The sequence below is a fragment of the Tyto alba genome, unplaced genomic scaffold, assembly GCF_018691265.1.
Source record: "Tyto alba isolate M040663 unplaced genomic scaffold, T.alba_DEE_v4.0 Super-Scaffold_26, whole genome shotgun sequence".
Classification (NCBI taxonomy): Eukaryota; Metazoa; Chordata; class Aves; order Strigiformes; family Tytonidae; genus Tyto; species Tyto alba.
In genome coordinates, this window is record NW_024881300.1 from 2,279,015 (window position 1) to 2,297,241 (window position 18,227).

General features: G+C 56.0%; 1 protein-coding gene across 2 annotated transcripts in view; it reads left to right on the forward strand.

Moving 5' to 3' along the window:
* The window catches only part of VAC14 (VAC14 component of PIKFYVE complex), a 64,195-nt gene that overhangs the window by 27,528 nt on the left and 18,440 nt on the right, over window positions 1-18,227 (forward strand). For both annotated transcript variants that reach the window (XR_006165732.1, XM_042797497.1), the window contains exons 13-14: window positions 2,857-3,007; window positions 13,861-13,993. Coding sequence is in view for 1 of the 2 variants with exons in the window: in XM_042797497.1 (XP_042653431.1) it covers window positions 2,857-3,007; window positions 13,861-13,993 (284 nt within the window). In the remaining variant the exon portion in view is untranslated. The remainder of the gene's footprint in view (window positions 1-2,856; window positions 3,008-13,860; window positions 13,994-18,227) is intronic.

Sequence of the window (18,227 nt, forward strand, 5' to 3'; positions counted from 1 at the left end):
CCCTGCTCCCGCAGCAGGGGCACACTGCCCTACATCTCATCACCACTGGGAAACCTTCACAGAAATCCCTTCTGGGCCAGCAAACTGTCCTGGGTGGCTGTTCCTCCGGGCTGGCCGTCGAGATCGCGCTCTCGCCCGGCAGCTGGGAACGGCTCCGGCCTTCCTCGTGCTCCCGGTGCCGTCGGGTCCGACGGCCGCCCGGCTCCTGACGGATGGGACCGGCTCGCTCCTGGCTCAGCCGGCCCGTTGCCATGGCAATGGCAGGATATTGCTTTCTTACAGCCTCCTCGCTCGCACAAAGCCAGCCGCCGGCTCCAGCTTTGCTGAGCGCGGGGATGTGCGGCGCATACCAAGCGCTCCTGGCTTCCCTCCGTCCCCGGCTGGGAACCCGCTCCGGAGCGTGCAGGGAAGCAGCAGCAGGAGCCAGAGCTCCCTGCCTCTTTCCCACGGCTGGAAATCCCCAGCCCTTCGCAGCCACCTGCTCCTCCTCTTCCTCCAGGTGCCTGCGCACCCAGCCCTCCTGTTCGTTATTTCCTCCACGTTTTTCAATTGCAAAATTCAGCCCATGCTGCTTTTTCCATCTCCCACCTGCGACCTACACAGCTGGCTTGGGGGGACACCTCTTAACCTCTCCAAAGCTTGAGAGCTCCAGCCATGCCCTCGGTGGTGCCAGTCACTGCTGCCCGGAGCATCCCAAGCCCAAGTAACATCTTAGAGATGGAGCTTGGCACCATCTCAGAGCTGGAAGCTGCTCTGGGAGGTTGAATTAATGATCCAACCTCACAGTATAAGACGCGTCTCTAAATGCTTTGAGAGAGGAGGGGTGAGTTTTGCCCAGCCTGGGGTCTTGGCCTGAGCACTGGTGTGGGTGGGAGGGCTCTGGAGGGCGATCGGGGCAGCAGCGAATGCAGGGGGGTGACAATCACAGGTGGCTGGTTCGTGCAGTCCATCAGCCATGCGTGGATACGGCCTTGGCGTGGTAGGATACATCATCCTGGTTGTTTTGGCACATGTGCTGGGTTCAGCAAAATCAGTAGCCTGAACAAGAGTCCCAGCTCTCACGCACCTGCCAGCCCTGATAGCCAAGCCCTGAGTCTCTTTGCCAGTTTTAGCCAAAGCCAATGAGACTTGGAAACCTCCATGGGTGTTATTTCCCCAGCTGTGAGAGCTTGAGACCCCAGTTAGTGCCTTCCCCTGCTCGAAGGCTGCAAGTTCAACTGAGCTGAGTGATTAGCCACTGGAGAATCTCCATAAGGCTTCAGGAGACCAGACCTTGTCAGCTCTAGCTCAGGGGCACCCTCCACTTGAAACAAAATGCCACCAGCATCGGTTTATCTGAGCCACCGATGCTTGAAAGCCCTGCAGAGCCGGGTGGGAAGGGGGGACCAAGGGTTTTTTCTCTGCTGAGGAGTGTAGCATCGCTTCCGTGGAAGAGAGCGAGGACTGGCGATGGCAGTGACGTCCCACAGTGGCAACAAGGTCCCATCCTTGACAGCATCACGGAGGCACCGTATTCTTCAGGGATAGCAGCACCTCCTCATTGCACAAGTTGTTGTTATCTTATGTTTTTTCATCCCTGGGAGAGCCACGGGCTGGGACTTAATCACATTGATAAGCACAGGGTCTTCCCAGGTGTGCTGGAGCCTCGTGGTGCCCGTGGCAGGCTGCTTCCCCCCAGCTAGCTCTGCACCGGAGCCTGGACACCTCACTGCCTGCTCAGAAGCTGCTGGGGGCTTAAAAATCAGCCCTAATTACAAAAAAAAAAAAAAAAAAAGTAAAAAACCACTCCAAAAAAATCAAAACCGCGTAAGATCCCTGCAATCCAGGGGCTCCTCTTTCTGATTTTTGGGGGTCTTATTTTCAACTTCTGTATGATTAAAAAAGGATGTAATTGGCCTTTTTTTTTTCTTCAGGGGTAAGGGTTTTTTTGGTAGCTCAGAAGCTAAAACTCCCATATAGCTGCAGCTCCTCAGAAAGATGCTTTGTGAGAGCATGTGGAAAGCCTGGGCTGCTGTGCTGGTGGGCAAGCAGTGGTCGGGGATGTGCTGTGCTGGATGCTGATGGGTTAGACGTGGCAGTCGGCCCTTTTTGGCAGCCTTTCTGCTCCGCACAGCCCTGCTACGCTCAGAACATCGGGGATGGATGATGAAACATCTAGACGCAAGGACGTTTGAATGAAGGGGGACCCAAAATAGCCTGAGACATGAGAAGGGCTGAGGACAAAAAAAAAAAAAAAAAAAAAAAAAAACAACCCACCCTGTAATATCTTCTCCAGAAATGCTATATATAGACTAATTTGGCGACTTCTGGAAGGAAAGAGCTATGAAATCCGAATGGCAGCTTGGCCTCAGCGTCCTGAGCGCAGGCAGCCGAGCCCGCTCCCAGATGCTGCCCTGAACGGGGCAAGCTGGGGGTGCTGGTGGGGGGAAGGCAGGCAGACTGGTGTTTGCCCCCCAGGAGCATCCCCATGATCTTGCTGGGGTTGTCCCAAATCTGTGGTTACGAAAGGGGCGTAGGGAAGCAAACCCTTGACCTGCATGAAGTGGGAAGAGGGAGAAGCAAGCCCTGCTCCTGATTGCGTAAATTTGGGTTTAATTTCACTTGCTCCCTTGGGACTCGCAGAGCAGAAACTGGGTTTGGTCTCCCTTTTTCCTGCCCCATTGCCTCTGCAATCATTTGAAATCTCCACTTTGAACTTCATAGGTAGCCCTCTTTCCTCTATGCCTTCGCTGAGGCACGGGCATTTGGTGTTTCCCATCTGACCCTCTCTGGCCACGGCTCTGCAAAGGAGAGCTCACCCCTCCAGCTGCCTCCGCCCTTGTGCGTGCTCACCCCGCGCTGGCCCTCTCTCCGCAGGTTATCCTGAAGGACCTGGAAGTGCTGGCTGAGATTGCTTCTTCCCCGGCAGGACAGACGGAGGGTTACGGTCCTCCCGACGGCTCCGACGCGCGACCCGGCCCAGTGGAGCTTCACGTCCCGGCCAGGACCAGCCAGCTGAGCTCCTCCGGTGAGTGCCGCAGCGCCGTGCCTCCGCGCTCCCTGGGCTGCCTCCGTGCTCCGTGGCACCGGTCAGACTTGCTCAGGCAGAAGGAGAAGACTCCCTTGCAGTAATAAATCAATATATCCATCTCCACCCAGCACAGCTTGGGGATCGAGTCTGCCGTGGCAGAGACCAGGGCACTGCTTTTATTTTTATTGTTCTTACCCCTAGCTCGTTGTGGGGATTGAGGACTCTGTTCAGCAGCAGGATGCTGCAGAGGCCGGTGTGGAGAGAGGTCATTATTATCCTATATTTTACAGGACCTTGGGTGCCAGCCTCTTCTCTCCTTGTAAAAGCCCTGAGAGCCCTAAAATTGGTTCAGGATGAGATGTTGGCTACAAGCCCCGGTGTCCAAAACATAGATCAATCTGCACAGTCTGTGCCTGTGATGTTGCCTGTTCAAGGCTGCCCACATTGACTGTGAATGCTACGGTGCTCTGAGTGTCAGATGGGGCCTCAGAAGAGAGATGAAGAAGGACAACCCTATTTTCTAGGGACTTGGGGGATTAAAAAAAAAAAGCCTTTCGTTAATTATCCCGGCATATTGGGCAGTTTTTTTCCGTTTTCCCTTGTCTGTGGCTCATCCTCTGCAGTTGCTTGGCTGCCCCTTCTCCTCTGCTGCTGCTGTTTAAGGGCCTCCCTGTTGTGCTCCCCAGGCCAGGTCATCCCAGCCAAAAGCACGCGGCTTTTTTCACGGCAGCTTTGGATCGCAACCCGAGCGCAGAGCCAAGGCTGCCTCTCCCTGCGCAGGATGCGGCCACGGGGCCTTGCAAAACCACCGCCGGAGAGGGAGGCTTTGCTTTCTGCTCCCCAGGCTTTGTTTTCTCCGAAGATCCCGAATCGCTCGCCCCTCCCTGGGCTTAGAAATGCCCGCACCAGCAACCAGCTCGGGTTTTGGGGTGGGTCCGGGGTTTTTTTTTTTTTTTTTTGCAGCTCTACCTGCTCCCCGCTTGGCGGCTTTAGCTCTGGGGCGAGGGGCCGCGGCGCTGGCGACCTCCCCAGGCCCTCAGCAAATCTCATCCGTCCTCCCGCTGTCAGAAGTGAGCCCGCCTGGGTGGAGCAGCTCCCGCGGCGCTGGCCAAGGAGCTGCAGTTCAGCTCACGCTGATGGTTGTCTGAGGTTTCCTTCCTTGTGGACGATCTAAAAATAGCAGGCGGGATGGCGTGGATCCTAATGGCTGCCGTGGCCCCTGTTAGCTAGCTGGAAGAGCAACTTGGCTTCTCTTATTCAAGTGTAAGGTTTAAAAAAAGAGTCTGGCTCTCCCTCACGTGGAGCGGATCTGCTGGAGCCAGAGGTCCCGTTGCCCCCGGTTGGGGCAGCTTGCCCCCACGCAGGTCCTAACGAGCTCTGGCTTCCTCACTTACTTTCCTCTTCCACGTAACGCAGCAGAAAATTGTTCCTTTGGAAATTCATTTGGGGCTGAGCTTTGCAGGGTCATTGGCTTTTACCCAAAGGCAGATGTTTTTGGGGAGGTGAAAAGGAGGCAGTTTCTTGGCCTCGGACATTTAAAGTGGCCCCGGTCCCGTCTGGCTCTGACCACCCAGGGCTGAGGCTGGATCGGCTGCTGGGCTCCGGCTCCCAAGTCACAGCTGGGCCAGGACCCTCCTGGATTACGCCTGGAAAAGCAGAGGCTCTTGGAAAAGACTGTTTTTGTCAGAGTGTTGTTGGGGGGGGGTCATTTTTTGGAGCGGGAGGGTGACTAGTGGAAATCCCTACATTTGTCCGTGGCCCTGGGGTAGTGACATACGGTGAGAGCGAGTGAACCCAAACCCTGCCCTGCGGGCTGAGGCTTTTGTGAGTCCAGCCCTTCCCAGGCAAAAACCACGAGGTGCTGGCACCAAAGAGAGTGTGTACCCCTTTGTGGGGTGACTGGTTTTGTACTGGGTTGTATAGGAGTGTTCCTTAAGCACATGTCGCTGGCTAGCCCACCTTGGCTCAGCCAGTGCTTTATTAGCAGTAGGGTACTGTTTGCGCCGTTGGAGGGGAGGCTGCAGGGCACCAGCCCTTCTCCCCCCTTCATCACACTTCAGACCTAGGTGCCATCGGAGCTGGCAGCGGGAGGAGAGCTGCTGAACCATCTCAGGTTCCCTCCTCTCCTACCTCGGAGGCCCATCCGAGCGGGCAGTTGGTGGCTTTGCAGGTAAACGAGCATGGACACCCCCTAAAATCCTTGAGCTCGCAGCAGGTTCCCATGCTGCGCTCTCCACCTCAGCGCTCCAGGCTTTGCCACCCGAGCGGCGATGGCAGGAGGCGAGGTGGAAGGGGCCGGTGCCCCCACCGTGGTCTTCCCCCCCCACACACTTCCTCTCACTCCCTTTCTTCCCTCGGGATGTGTTTATGCAGTTGTTTCCCTGCCATTGAGTTCGGTTTCCTTCAGATGCTGGTTGATTAGTCAGGAAAGCCGTGTCCCACTTCCGCAGCCCGTTCCCAGCTCCAGTTTTTATTTAGCCGCTTTGTTCTCCGGTTACGTAAGGTCAGCTGCCCTCGACGCCTTCTCCAAACACAACGAGCTGGGGCCAGCCCAGCTCAGCACCGCCTGGGAGACCCGGCAGCTCCTCCCGACCTCCGCCAGCCGCCCTGGGACAGGGTGGCTGGGTGCTGACCTCCATGAGTCTCTCCTTGGTTACCTTCCGCCCGCTTTTCAGGGACCAGGTCTTTTCAGGGACAAGGTTTGCACCATCACCCCAGTCTTTGGGGTGATGGTGCAAACGCCCGTCTGGTTTGTATGATGGGCATCCAGCTTCTTGCTTTGGTTTGGGAGCGTTTTGCCAACCCTGTAGAAGTTGGGACAGGGAGCGGATGACCCGGGAGTGGTTGTCACCAAGGCCAGCAGGTCGAGGGAGGTGATCCTGCCCCTCTGCTCTGGTGAGACCCCACCTGCAGTTCTGCGTCCAGCTCTGGAGTCCTCAGCACGAGGACACGGACCTGTTGGAGCACATCCAGAGGGGGGACACAAAAATGATCCGGGGGATGGAACAGCTCCCCTGGGAGGCCAGGCTGAGACAGTTGGGGGGGTTCAGCCTGGAGAAGAGAAGGCTCCGGGGAGACCTTATTGTGGCCTCCCAGGACAGAAAAGATGGGCACAGACTTTTTAGTAGGGCCTGTAGCAATAGGATGAGGGGTAATGGTTCTAAACTAAAAGAGGGCAAATTCAGACTAGATATGAGGAAGAAATGTTTAACAATGAGGATGATGAAACACTGGCACAGGCTGCCCAGAGAGGTGGTAGATGCCCCATCCCTGGAAGCATTTGAGGTCAGGCTCTGAGCAACCTGAGTGAGCTGAAGATGTCCCTGCTGATGGCACAGGGGTTGGACTAGATGGCCTTTTGAGGTCCCTGCCAACCTTCTAGGATAGTATTGGTGCAAGCCCTCCAGCCTAGTCTTCAACTCTGCTCCGCACGGGAGGAGGAGGTCCCTTCCAAAGGGATGCCCATGCTATCAGCCACCTCATACAAGGTGGCTCTTGCACACATCTCTTCCTTCCTTTCTCCACAGCTTTGTAAGGAGAAGCAGTTACGACCCTTTGTTTCGCAGGAGGCACTTTCCTCTCCAGCTCGGTCTGGTCTCTCCTGCCTGGCTTCCTGCCGGGGACGGCGGCGTACCCTCTGAGCACCTCACGCTATAGGATGTTTGCCGCGAGGCTGGCTCCGTACGTGGGTGCACTGACGTGCCCGAGGTCATTGGTTTCCACGGGCAGCCCGTGGATGTCCCACGAGTTGGTGGGTTAATCCAGAGCAGGCTGCTAAAAGCCCCTGAGAAACGTAGTCTGTTGAGTTCAGACTTGCTGTATCCCCACTGGAGAACGTGGAGCGCTCCTGGACCAAACTTGAGGCTGGAGTTTCCTATCGACGTCTTTTTGAGGGATTTTGTTCCCTGCGAGCCAAACCACTCCTTTTGTGTTGCCTATCGCTTCATTTCTGTAATCATAGGTCTGCAGAGGTGGCAGTGCAGGACAAGTTCCCACCTCCAGATAATTTGGAAGAAATTAGGGCGGCCTCTGAAAACACTGGACAAGAGTCTGTAGGGTGCGGGGGGCCCAAGGTAGGAAAGAAAAGGTGACCCCTTGTCAGGTGGCTCAGATTTGCTAAACTGGCACTTCCAGTGGTAGGGGAAGGTAAAAATGAAACTTCTTCACACTCATCCTCTCCACAAAAGGCAAGGAGACAGCCAACATCACGCCACGGACAACCTGCTCTCGAAGGAGCTGGTTTCCAACAGCTTCCACGGGATGAGGAGTGTGACAGCAGGGCGTGGAGGAGCTGGGTGGGCAAGAGAGGAGGGACCTGTTGCTCCCGAGTGCTCTGAGCTCAACACTCTGGTTCCTGGTGGTCAGTGGCTCTGCCGTCTCCTTCCCTACCGGCATGGAGCTCTTTAGGAGGATTAACTTTCAGAAACACTCTTCTGCCTCTTGGAGTGGGGTGGGAATTCAAGGAAAAGGTTGATTTGTTTCTTTTCCTGGATGCTCTGCAACAGCGATGCTGGGATGCCGTGGAAAACCCCAGGAGACACCATCCAGACCGCAGCCGTAACTCACCTGGCACGGCTTCAGGTATCGATCCCTCCTGAGATGGTTCCAGCACATGGTTGGCCAGAAGGGTTGGGGATTCCCAAATAGAAGCTGGGATTACTGGTCTGTAGGGGCTGACGCAGGAGAGAGGTTGATGGTGTCGAAAAGCTGACTCCTCGCCAAGCACCCCCTGTGTAGTTACTTTGTTGGGCTGCCTCAGTTTCCCCAAGATGTTGCAAGGAATTTGGAGGGTGGGGTGAGGCTTGGGATGAAAACAAGTAGACTAGTAAAATGAACATTGGTGCAGAAATGGCCTGGCAAAGCCCCGCTGCTGCTCGTTCCTGCTTGCAAGTTGCCTTCCGTATGCTTCGCTTTTCTGTGCAGTCGCCTCAGCTCGCTCGAAACTCGCCCCCAAGCTTAACCACTCCCGTTTTTGCAGCTCTGATGGGTATTTTCTTCTCTTGTACACTGCCTGAGCTATACCCCTGCTGCATTTTTGCTTATGGATTTACCTTAAGAAATTAAAACGAGCCAGTAGCGGACTGCTAACCTTCCTAGGAAACCCATCATCTTTATTGTTACCTGCTGCCTTCCTTCAAGGCAGGCACAAGCACAAACCCTGCGGGGGAATCCAGAGGATCCGTGCAGCAGAAGCCTCATTTGGCATCAAAATACATGCCCTGGCCCGTCTGGGGACCCCCTTTCTGGCGAGATGCTGAAGTCTCGGGGATTGCAAACCCGTGGCTCTTTAGCCAGGTAGAAAGGAGAGAAGCAGCCGTGTGCCCAGGCAGCCCAGCCTGTGGCCGCCTCATCCATAATTTCAGTGGTTTTATTTCCTCATCAGCATCCTGCTCTCTGGAGAGGGGAGAGCGGAGGTTTTGCAGAGCTCAGCTGAGCTGCCGACACGTTCGCATCTGTTTCCAGCTACGCCCTGCGCTGGGTTTTTTTTTGGGGGGGGGGAGGGGGGGAGGATTTGCCTTTTTTTTTTTTTTTCTTTTTTTTACAGCTCTATTTTTATCCCGCTCCGCGAGGTTTCGCCGCCCCGTGTTTGCAAAAGCTAAAATTCAAAACATCCTGGGGAAGGCTGCCGGGGAGGCGGAGGGGGGGGGGAGACGCCGCGCAGATTCCCACGTCGTCGCCCCGGGGTTTCGCCGAGCACCATCTGGCAGCGCCGACTCCCACGCTGCCGGCGCTCGAGCCGAGCCCCACGCGGGTTGAAGGCTCACGGACCGGCTCCGGCTGCTGCCGGGTTTATCCCGACTCCTCCCGGAGGAGCCGAGGGAGATCATTCTCAAGGCTGAGCTGGAAACGTGATGCCGCGGGGAAGGCGCTCGGGTGGGCAGGATGCTCGGCCCCGCCAGCTCTTAGCTCGCCCTCTCTATAGCCGAGCTGAAATCGCTTCAATTAGGGATTGCGGTAAATCATTTTAGCTAAACCGCCGCAAATACCCTTGTGGCTACTCCTTAAACAGCTTACCCAGCTTTAGCTTGCTTCAGAAAGGAATCAATGCTGGTCCAATCTTACTTAAATTTGGTTTAAATGGAGTTAAGCAAGTCCACACCGGTTTTAATTAAGACCGGTTTGAAAACAATTACGGTAAATTAGTGGAAGTTGCACTTTATGCCGGAGTGAAGTTTGGCACTTTGCAGCCGAAGTAGAAAAAGCCAAATTCGTGTCGGACTCTGCCAGGCCCACCCCCCCACCCCCTCCCCCGGAGCAATTTAGGGACACCTTGGCCACCGTAGGTCTCGAGATGGCTCAGCCCATCAAGCAGCCAGACGGCCCAAATGTTCCAGGCTGCTAGACAATATATATTTATAAGGACCTTAATATAGATCCCTAATTGCCTGTCTCGGTTGATTTATAGCGTGGCCACGTGAGCGATGGGAACGGCACGAACCGCCGGCGAGCCCTTGGGGATGAGCGGGGGGTTTCGGCAGGCGTTCGCCACGCTCCGCTCGAGCTAGCACCCACGGGTGGGGGGGGACGGGTGCTGGCGCTGGCTTAGATGAGCCGAGAAGCCCATTCGCATCCCTGGCTCTACCCCAGGGCTGCAAAGCTTGCCTCGGGAAAGGATCCGTTCAGGCCGACATCCTGGGATGCAAGAGATTGCTGTAGTCATTGAGAAGGGTCCGGGCTGAGTGGATGGCGCGGACTCATTTTTGCCACAGAGCTGCACATTTCACAGGCCTTTTGTAGGCTGTTCCTACCGACTCTTGTTTCACTGCTCTGCTGTTCCCGTGAGCCCCAAATTCCCATTTGTTCCTATTATAGCTGATATCTGGGCTGAGTTTCGTCATTCCTCTGCGCAAGGATCTTTCTTTCTTCCAGCTCCTTCCCCCATGCCAGTTAAAAAAAAAAAAAAAAAAAAGGCAGCAGAGCCATGACGTGCCACCAGCCCCGCTCCGGGTGCGTTAACAGCCTATCTGGCAGGTTACGGATCTGCAAAGTCTCGCTTCAGGGAAAGGGGGAGAGGTGCAAGCTTCAATTAATTAAGCCACAGTTTTCATAACACTTCTCTCTGCTTGTCTCTCGTGCTTTGTAGAAACGCTTGACAAGCTGCTCCTACGGTTCTGTCGAGCCAGGGATGCTGCTGTGCTGAGCTGTAACCCGTGGGGCGGCGAGCTGAGCTCCGGGGCTGCGCCGGGAAGGGTGACATGGTGGCAAACGAGGTGCCAGCCGCTTCCTAGACATCCTGTAAACACAGAGCAAACGGGAAGTTTGGAGGATTGGGAGGTTTTGCAAGGGAAGCGTTTTGCCCGCTTGGAAAAAGTATTGCCCTTTTAAACTCCAGCTGAGATTTGGTTGAGCCTTTTGCAGCCCGGGAGACTCCCGCGTGCTGGTTTCTCACCCCGCGGCGTTACCGGTGGAGAGCACTGGCGAGGCTGCCCCGGCACGGCATGCCGTGGTGGAAACCTTCCTTAGGGACACGCAGGCATAGCTGCTGGGCTCCACATGGGCAAGGGATGGAGAAATGATCCCCTTTGAGTTGAAGCTGCAAGAGGTAAAGGATGATGAAGAAGCTCCCTGGGATGCGCAGACCATCGCATCATGTTTCCCTCTCCTTAAAAAAAAAAAAAAAAATAAACAGGGCTAAGAAATGTTTTCGTGTCCCGGTCCCCTCTTGCTCCCAGCTCCCTGACCCACTGCCCCTCTCCCTCCAGGCTGGGCAGGAGGGTCGGAGGTTCAGGAGCGAGTCAATGGAAGAAGCCAGGGACCTGATCTCCGAGGCAATTCTGGCTTTTGGATTTTCAGCTTGACCCAGTGGGTCCTTCCGAGCCTGCGGTGTGAGACGCGGGCGATGCTGCGCCGCCTCGGGAGCGTGGGTCTGAGGGTGCTTCTGGCTGCTCTGTCCTTGCACCGGCATTCCCAGCCACACGGCCCCTGGGCTTTGTCCTGCGCACGGCGCTGCTGGACCTTTCCGGGAGGAAAAAAAAAAATTGCTGCCTCCTCCTGTTTTTCCCTTGGGATGTGTTTTAGGCTACGGAATGGTTTGGGCTGTCACCGGCAGGCATGCAAGGCGGAGGTAAGGCACAAAACTGGCTTTGCCGTGCGGTGGGAGCACTGGGCAGGAGCTGCTGCCTCTGCTGCTACCGAGAGAGACCAGCCCTGGCAGCACTGCTGCCCTTGATGCCGTGGGGGGGGGTCAGAGTGATGATCGTTGGGGTCTTGAGAAGGAAGAAACTCCAAGATCAGACCTTCCCCGGGATAAGTGACAACGCTGGGGCTGGGGATGAAAGTATGATGTCCTGCCTGCTGCTAGCTCTTGGGTTGCCGAGGATGCCTCGGCACTGCTGACAAAACGGACGAATAAATACCACTTTTACAGCTTTGAAAGACAGTTTCCATCTTCCTCGTCATCTTCCCTCCCCACCTTTGGCACCAGAAAGAAAACCGGCGCTTGCTTTTGAGGCTCTGCCCATGGTACAGGCTGGGAGATGCGAGGCTGAGCCGCGGGCAGGCGCGGTGGGAAAGCGGAGCTGCTCCACGTCGCCTTGTCCGGGCCGTGCCTCTTCCCCGCCCGCTTCTGAGCGGTGCTGAGCAGCTGTAGCGACGACACGTGGGGCACGGCTGTATTTTCACACCGGGTACTCCCTGCCTTCGAACAAACGCACCTTTGTTTTGGAGCGCATCGGCTCAGCTAGATCCTATTTTTTTTTTTTTTTTTTTTGCCCAGATCATCTTCCCCGCAGCTGAGGGGAAACACGATGCTACGGCGAACACTTGTGCTCCGGGAGATGCCTGCTTCAAAGCCTGGTTTGGGGTTTCGGGTGTACCAAGAGGGGGGTGAACATGCAGCTCCAGTGGGGAGGAAACACCAGGTTCTGGTCCAGACGACCTCGTATTTCATTTTCCTTTGTCTTCGGCTGTGTATGTTCTCTTGGATGCTAAATCCAAACCGAGGAAGCTGCCCTGCCCGCATCTCTTTGTATCACTGGGACAGGCAGGGTGGAAAGCAGCCCAGTGGCTTTTCCATCAGCTTTCCCGGGTTTTGGCGGCTTGATTGCATCTTTAATTGGCTGCTCCATGCTCTGCTGAGTCTCGATAGAAGCAGACAACATACATAAATCAAACTCTTCAGGTTTCCTTCATCAATCTGATGGAAATATTGGCTGTTCTCAGGATGGGGGGAATAATCTTGGGGCACTCATGTGTGCCGGCTTCCCTCCTTACCATGGTTAGACATGTTCTTTCCGTAGGAGAAATTAAGGAAGAGGGCTCCCCTTGTTGCGAAGTTGCTTTTAAAACCCTCTCTCCAAACATTTGCTTTGAGCCATCCTGCTAAATAAACCATCTCCCCTGTAGTTTCGCTGTGGGAAAAGCAATCTTTACCTGACAACTCCCTGCACTTGGGGGTTTGAAGGGGTATTTTTTTTCTTTGAATGCTCTCTGCGTACCCTGAGCTGGGAGATGCCCCTTTGCCAGCCTCCCCGGCTACCCGCCCTGCAAATAGTCTCAGACCAAGTTAGGACGTCTTACCAAGCGGGTGCTGCAGCAGCAGCCCATGCAGCTTACAACCTGGAGCACCATTTGCTGTTGAATCACAACAGGAGCCCATCCAGTGCGAATTTATGGCCCCGAGGGGTGCAGGAGGGGATGCCGGCTGCTTGGCAGAGGCTGGGAGCAGAGCCTTTGCCAGCTCCTGGTGCCCTGTGTGACGGGAAGGTGTGGAGCATCCCCTCCCTGTACTGCTAGAAACCCTGCGTCCCCAGGCAAAGCGCCTGAGGAGAAAACACGAAAGAGCCTTGCATCCTGAAAGCGCATTGGGTCTGGGTGTGTCGGAGCACGTCCAGGTTCTCCTGAGCAGTCTCTCCTTGCTGTCTGCCCTCTCTCTTCTTCCACACGCTCACCCGTCCCTCCCTTCCCGCACTTTCCTTGCTCAGAGAGTCCAGGCGCTTTCATTTTCTGCCGTTGAGACTTACAAGAGTGATCTGTGAGAGCTGCTGTGTCAAAACAAAGCCCGGTTTGCCTTCTGGGCAGAAACCACGGCGGCCGCAGAAGCAGCGAGTGGGTTTGTGCCCCGACCCTGCAGGCACTCCAGGAGCGGGGATGCTCCAGGCTGGAGGGACCACTGCTCCTTCATGCCAGTCTCCCTTCCCTAACCTTCGGCTTGTTTCATTATAAAGGGTTTTTGCAAACAGAGAACAAAGAAAAAAAAAATGTATATATATTTTTTGGTACAATCTCTGAGCTGGAAGCTCTGCTGTGGTTTGACCAGGACTTTATGCTAGTCCCAGAACATGCTGTATGTGACCACGTTGCACCAAGTAGCTCCTACTCGGGGGAAATCACATCACTGAGTGTAAACTGGCGGCCCTGCGATGCCCCAGGACTGAACCTGTGGGTCTGCCACTACGTCCATGCTGGGTTCAGGGCATGTGGGGCTGGGTTAAAGGCTCCTCAGTTCACCAGCAGTCTACTTTTTGGGATGAGTGTACCTGCCATATCCGAGGAGACAGGATTGCCTGGTGATCTAGAGCCTCGGGCACTCCTTCTCCTATCAGCTACTGAAGCTGAACGGCTCTGGGATGAACTAAAAAGCCCATTTCACCCCCCGTGTGCTGCTTCAAGGACTGGGACCACCACAAGACTCTTTCCCCTGTGATGGAGAGAGCTGCGGCAGGGCTGGATTTGCTTGGGTTGAGCAGATGCAGTTATATGAGGCTTGGAAATCTTTTTTTCACGCCCCAGCCCTCCTCTGCCAATACTGCTGTGACCGTATTTTGGGTGTCTGCTCTCTGACTGAGACTGCTTCGGCAGGAGGGCCCTGGCTGCTCTAATTTGCTCTCCCCCTTCCCCTGCCTCCCCAGGTACGAAAGGCTTGGAGTGCTCGCCCTCCACCCCCACCATGAACTCCTACTTCTACAAGTTCATGATCAACCTGCTCAAGCGCTTCAGCAGCGAACGGAAACTCCTGGAGACCAGAGGAGCCTTCATCATCAGGTCAGAGCACCCCGGCAGCCTCGCCGAAGGTGCTGGAAGGCCCCGAGCACCCCCGGGGCGGGGTGGGATGGGGATGACGGGGGTCGAGCAGCCCGAGCTCCATCAGAGCCAAAACCATTTCTGCAAGCCTCCCTCGCTCACCGGCATACGGTTTCCGAGCAAACGGGACTTGCCTTTCACATGTCGAGGCACCGTATTTCTCGCTCCCATCCCCGGAGGCAAAGTAGCTCCTCGTTAAATAGCGTTGTCAGAGCCCGTTTCGTTACGAAACAACTAGACCAGCCAGAGCATGAAGACAGGCTTGCGCTCGGGGTGCCAAATCAAGTGAACCCCTCTACCCCGCTCGGCGAAATGCTCGCCCAGCAAAAGCCTTGTCCCCCAAAGCCGTGTGTTTCGATGCTCGGAGTTGGTTTTGCTTCGGCTTTTTAAGGGGCAGAGGCGGAGGCTGCAAAGCCGAGCGTCGCGGCAGCTGGCAGGGCATCATCCGTAATGCAACGAAATCTGGGGCGAGGGACACCAGTTCCTTGGCTTGCTGGGAAATAATGGGCTTAATGGTCAAGGTGAGGTGGAGAAATCAGTGCGGAGGTTGGTGGGAAGAGAGGGCAGGACCCTGGGGTTTCCTCCCTTGTTTTCAGGGAGGCGGCATCAAAGTGAATGCGGGGAGAGTGTGAAACCCAAACTGTGCTCCCGTGGGAGAAGAGAGCTGCCTGGTCAAAAGCAGAGGGGTACATGAGGTACTGGGGGGGGGTGTGTGGTGTGTGTCCCAGCACTGCGATTGGAAAATAAAGCATGCAGAGCTCTGAAAAGCCTGTCAAGCCGAGCTTGGGGTTGAGTTTTACCTGCCTGGGCTGCAGTTCATGCCCAAGTCTTCGGGCAGCCCGAGAGCGCGCTGAAAAGTTCCCGCTGGATTCATCCCCTGAGCGATGAACGTCGAGGCGGGGCATGGCAGGTTGCAAAAATGATGAAACGTGGGCAGAGCAGGGTTGCAGCCACTGTTTGGGCTGCAGGGCAAGGATTGCAGAGGTTTCCCCGCACTCACATGAAATTTTAATGTTATACGTTACATTTTCCCCCTCAAAAAATCTCACCGAGCGTATGAGTTTTTTTGCTTCTGATAGGAGTCTGGAAATGTTAGGTTTAATCATATGGGGCCCTCAGAGTAGGGCAGAGACAATATCCCACCCGTAGTGTCCCCTGTCTTCTCTCCGGTCAGCACAGCCCCCGGTGTGAGCAGCCCTTGGCAGGGGAAGCGGCCCTATTCCTCGTTAAGGGAGCGGAGCAATTAGAGCAATAGTGAGCCTGGGCAGGGTCCCGTTTAAAAGCTCTCCCGTATCGCGGCCACCTCAAATTTTTCCCTCCGGCTCTGGCAGGACGAGCCTTGGCTGGCGGGGCCGGCTTTCCCAGCAGCCAGCCGGCAGTGCGGTGGGACCGGCTCACAGCAGCTCAGCAAGCTTTATGGTGACTCATGCCCCAAAAAATCCGGTAAAGCAGGAAAAAAAAAAAAAAAAAAACCAAACGACTCTGTCCTTTTGTCAGGTCACGTTGTGGCTCATGTGGGGTGGATGTGTGTCTGGAGCCAGAGCGCGCGGTGGTTCTGGAAGGGGTGAGCCGTGCCCTCGGGTGCTAGTGATTAACTCTGAAACCTACTGATGGCAGTTGAAGCGCTGGTGTTAACTACATGGCTGTTGCCTCCTGAAAAAGCAAGATGGGACTAGAGGAGAACTTTTACAGGACTCTTTGGAAAAGATTGATCTCTTGCCGGAGAGACCCAGTGAACGTGGGAGCCTCGTGGTGCTATTTTTAGCCGCTTTTCAAATTGAAGCCGTATGCGCGTTCCCACGTTACCTCCCTCCCCTGTCCACAGGCCAGCTCAGCTGTTTCGCACAGCGGGGTGAGAAGCCAGCCTCATGTTTGACTTGGGAGATGCTGGTGATGTTTCCTCCTGGGCTGGAGAGCATGAGGGGGGTGCCTGAGAGACCGGTCCTCCCCCACCACCGGCACAAGCCCTTTGCTCCTCCCTTTGTACCCAGCATCTTCCCCTCCCCTCCGGGACCACCGCTGCCCCTTCCTGCTGCCGCCCGGCCAGGGAACGGCAAAGCAGGGAAGGAAAATAGACCTGTTAAGTTTAGGCAATGATTTCCAGCTGAGGGATGAGCGCCCAGGGGACAGGGAAATGGGGGACAGGGTTTTTAGTAAAGCACAGCACAGCAGTTTTCCCCGTCACGTTGCCGGTGGGCAAGTTCGAAGGTCCGTGAGGTCAGGCGGAGGGTCTACAGTTAAAGGTGGTTTATTTTTAACCCAACTCGAGCTTGTTCGTGTCTGGTCGCTGACTCCAAAAAGGACTTTAATCTCTCTCCTGATATGTCCTCGGAGTCCTGGAGGCAGAGGCTACAGTACATCCTGTGCTGGAGGACGGGCGTGTGGTTTGAGCAGCGATCTCTGCAGGAGCCTGGGGAGGTGGGACCCGCGGTCCCCAGGACATGCAGAGCTGCTCCAGTGCCTGCCCGACGTTGGGAGACGGGTGGGAGAAGCACCCACAGCCCTCCCGGGCAGAGGTTGGGGGGGGGGGCAGTCTGTGATGGGCGGTCTCACAGTCAGTGCACCCCAAACTGGGTATCTCGAAATGGTTTGCCGGCGAAGACAGGGTGGAGCTAAATGGAAACACAGACTGCCTTTAAAACGACAGGCAAGCAGCTCCAAAAGCTTCTGTTATTCATAAGGAAGAATCCAGAACGTTTCCTCTCCCTTGCCTGGGAGCGCCGGGCTGAGGGGAATAACCCAAGAGGTGCCCATCTCGGTTTGCCACCTTCCCCAGCGGGAGCCAGCACGGCCTCACCGGCTCAAACCCTGGTGTGATGCCTCGTCCCTGCCACCACCCAAGGGGACCTCGCGGAGGCAGAGCCGACGGCCACGGCGGAGCTCACACGCCGGGCCGAGCCCCCGCGGGATGAGAAGGGAAGGGCAACATCCAGGGAAAGGCTCTTCGAGGCTCTGCAAAGCTGCTGAGATGCCTCGTGACCATCTGGACAAGGGGACCCCTCTTTGTGAAGGGATGTGCCGAGGGCGTCCCAGGGGTACGGATCACCCGGAGTCTCATGCTTCGCACCCCTCTCCCCTTGAGGAACTGGAGAGGTGGCAAACCTGCTCCCACGGTCTCTTCCAAGGATTTTTTTTTTTTTTTTTTTTTTTGGCTTGGCATCAATTTTCCGCATAGCAGCAGACAGGGGTTTCCTTTGGGGGGGGGGTCGATCTCTCTCATTGTCCCTTGTGACTTTTTTTAGGCTGGAAGCCAGTAAAGTTATTCCGCCTTCAAACCTCAGCATTCAAAGCGCTGCCTTCTCCTCTCGAGCCAGGCATGTTTGCGCTCAAAGGCGGCTCCCAAAGGGCCGTCGGAGGCGGGAGCATCAGCCGCCGCTCAGCGTTCCCTCTCACCTTGATGAGCAGACCCGAGACCTTCCAGCCTTTTCGCTAATTAGGAGCTATCTGCCCTAGCTGGCCCGTGGCCACCCTGGATTCAACGGAGCCCTTAAGCAAGAAGCAAATATTCGCATTCAGCTGCTGGCCTCCCGACGATGGCTTGGAGCAGCAGAAAAATGCGGAGGAGCTTCCAAAGCATCACATGGCTCCTCGGAGGGGCACGGCCACCCTCCGGGCAAGGACCCTGCGGAGGGAAAGCTGCTCGGCCGGTCAGGAGGCAGGCAGCGGAGCGACACGGTTTTGGTTTTCAGCCCACGTTGAGATTTACAGGCGGGATTTAACGCTTCTCCATTGGTAGCAGCGCTGTAGGATGGGGGGGATTAAATCAAAGGCTAAGCCCTACCCCACGGACATCGGTGTTGCTGCTCAGAGCGCGGTTTGAGGACAGGGCTGGCTGCCCTAGCAGCTTTGCTGCCCGTGGAAGGAGCCATCTTCTCCCCTCTCGTCCCTCCCCAGCCTGGCTGTGCAGCCCCAGCGCTGTCCCCCGGGGTCTGTCTGGGCTCTGCGAGCCGGTTTAGCTTGCTAAACCGAGCCTAGCAGCAAAGCAGCTGGCTTTCTGCTGCTCTCGGAGATGGATCGGCTCAGGCGTTCGTGGCTGACGTACCCTGCCAGGATGGCAAACGAACCCTCCGGGGTACGGGATGTGCTCGAGTGGCTGGAAACACCACCACCCCCCCCCGCCCCGTGCGCGTTGTGTGCAGATGCTTTGAAGTCCAGGGCTTAACTTTTAAGCCCAGGGAGGCCATTTTCTCGCTGA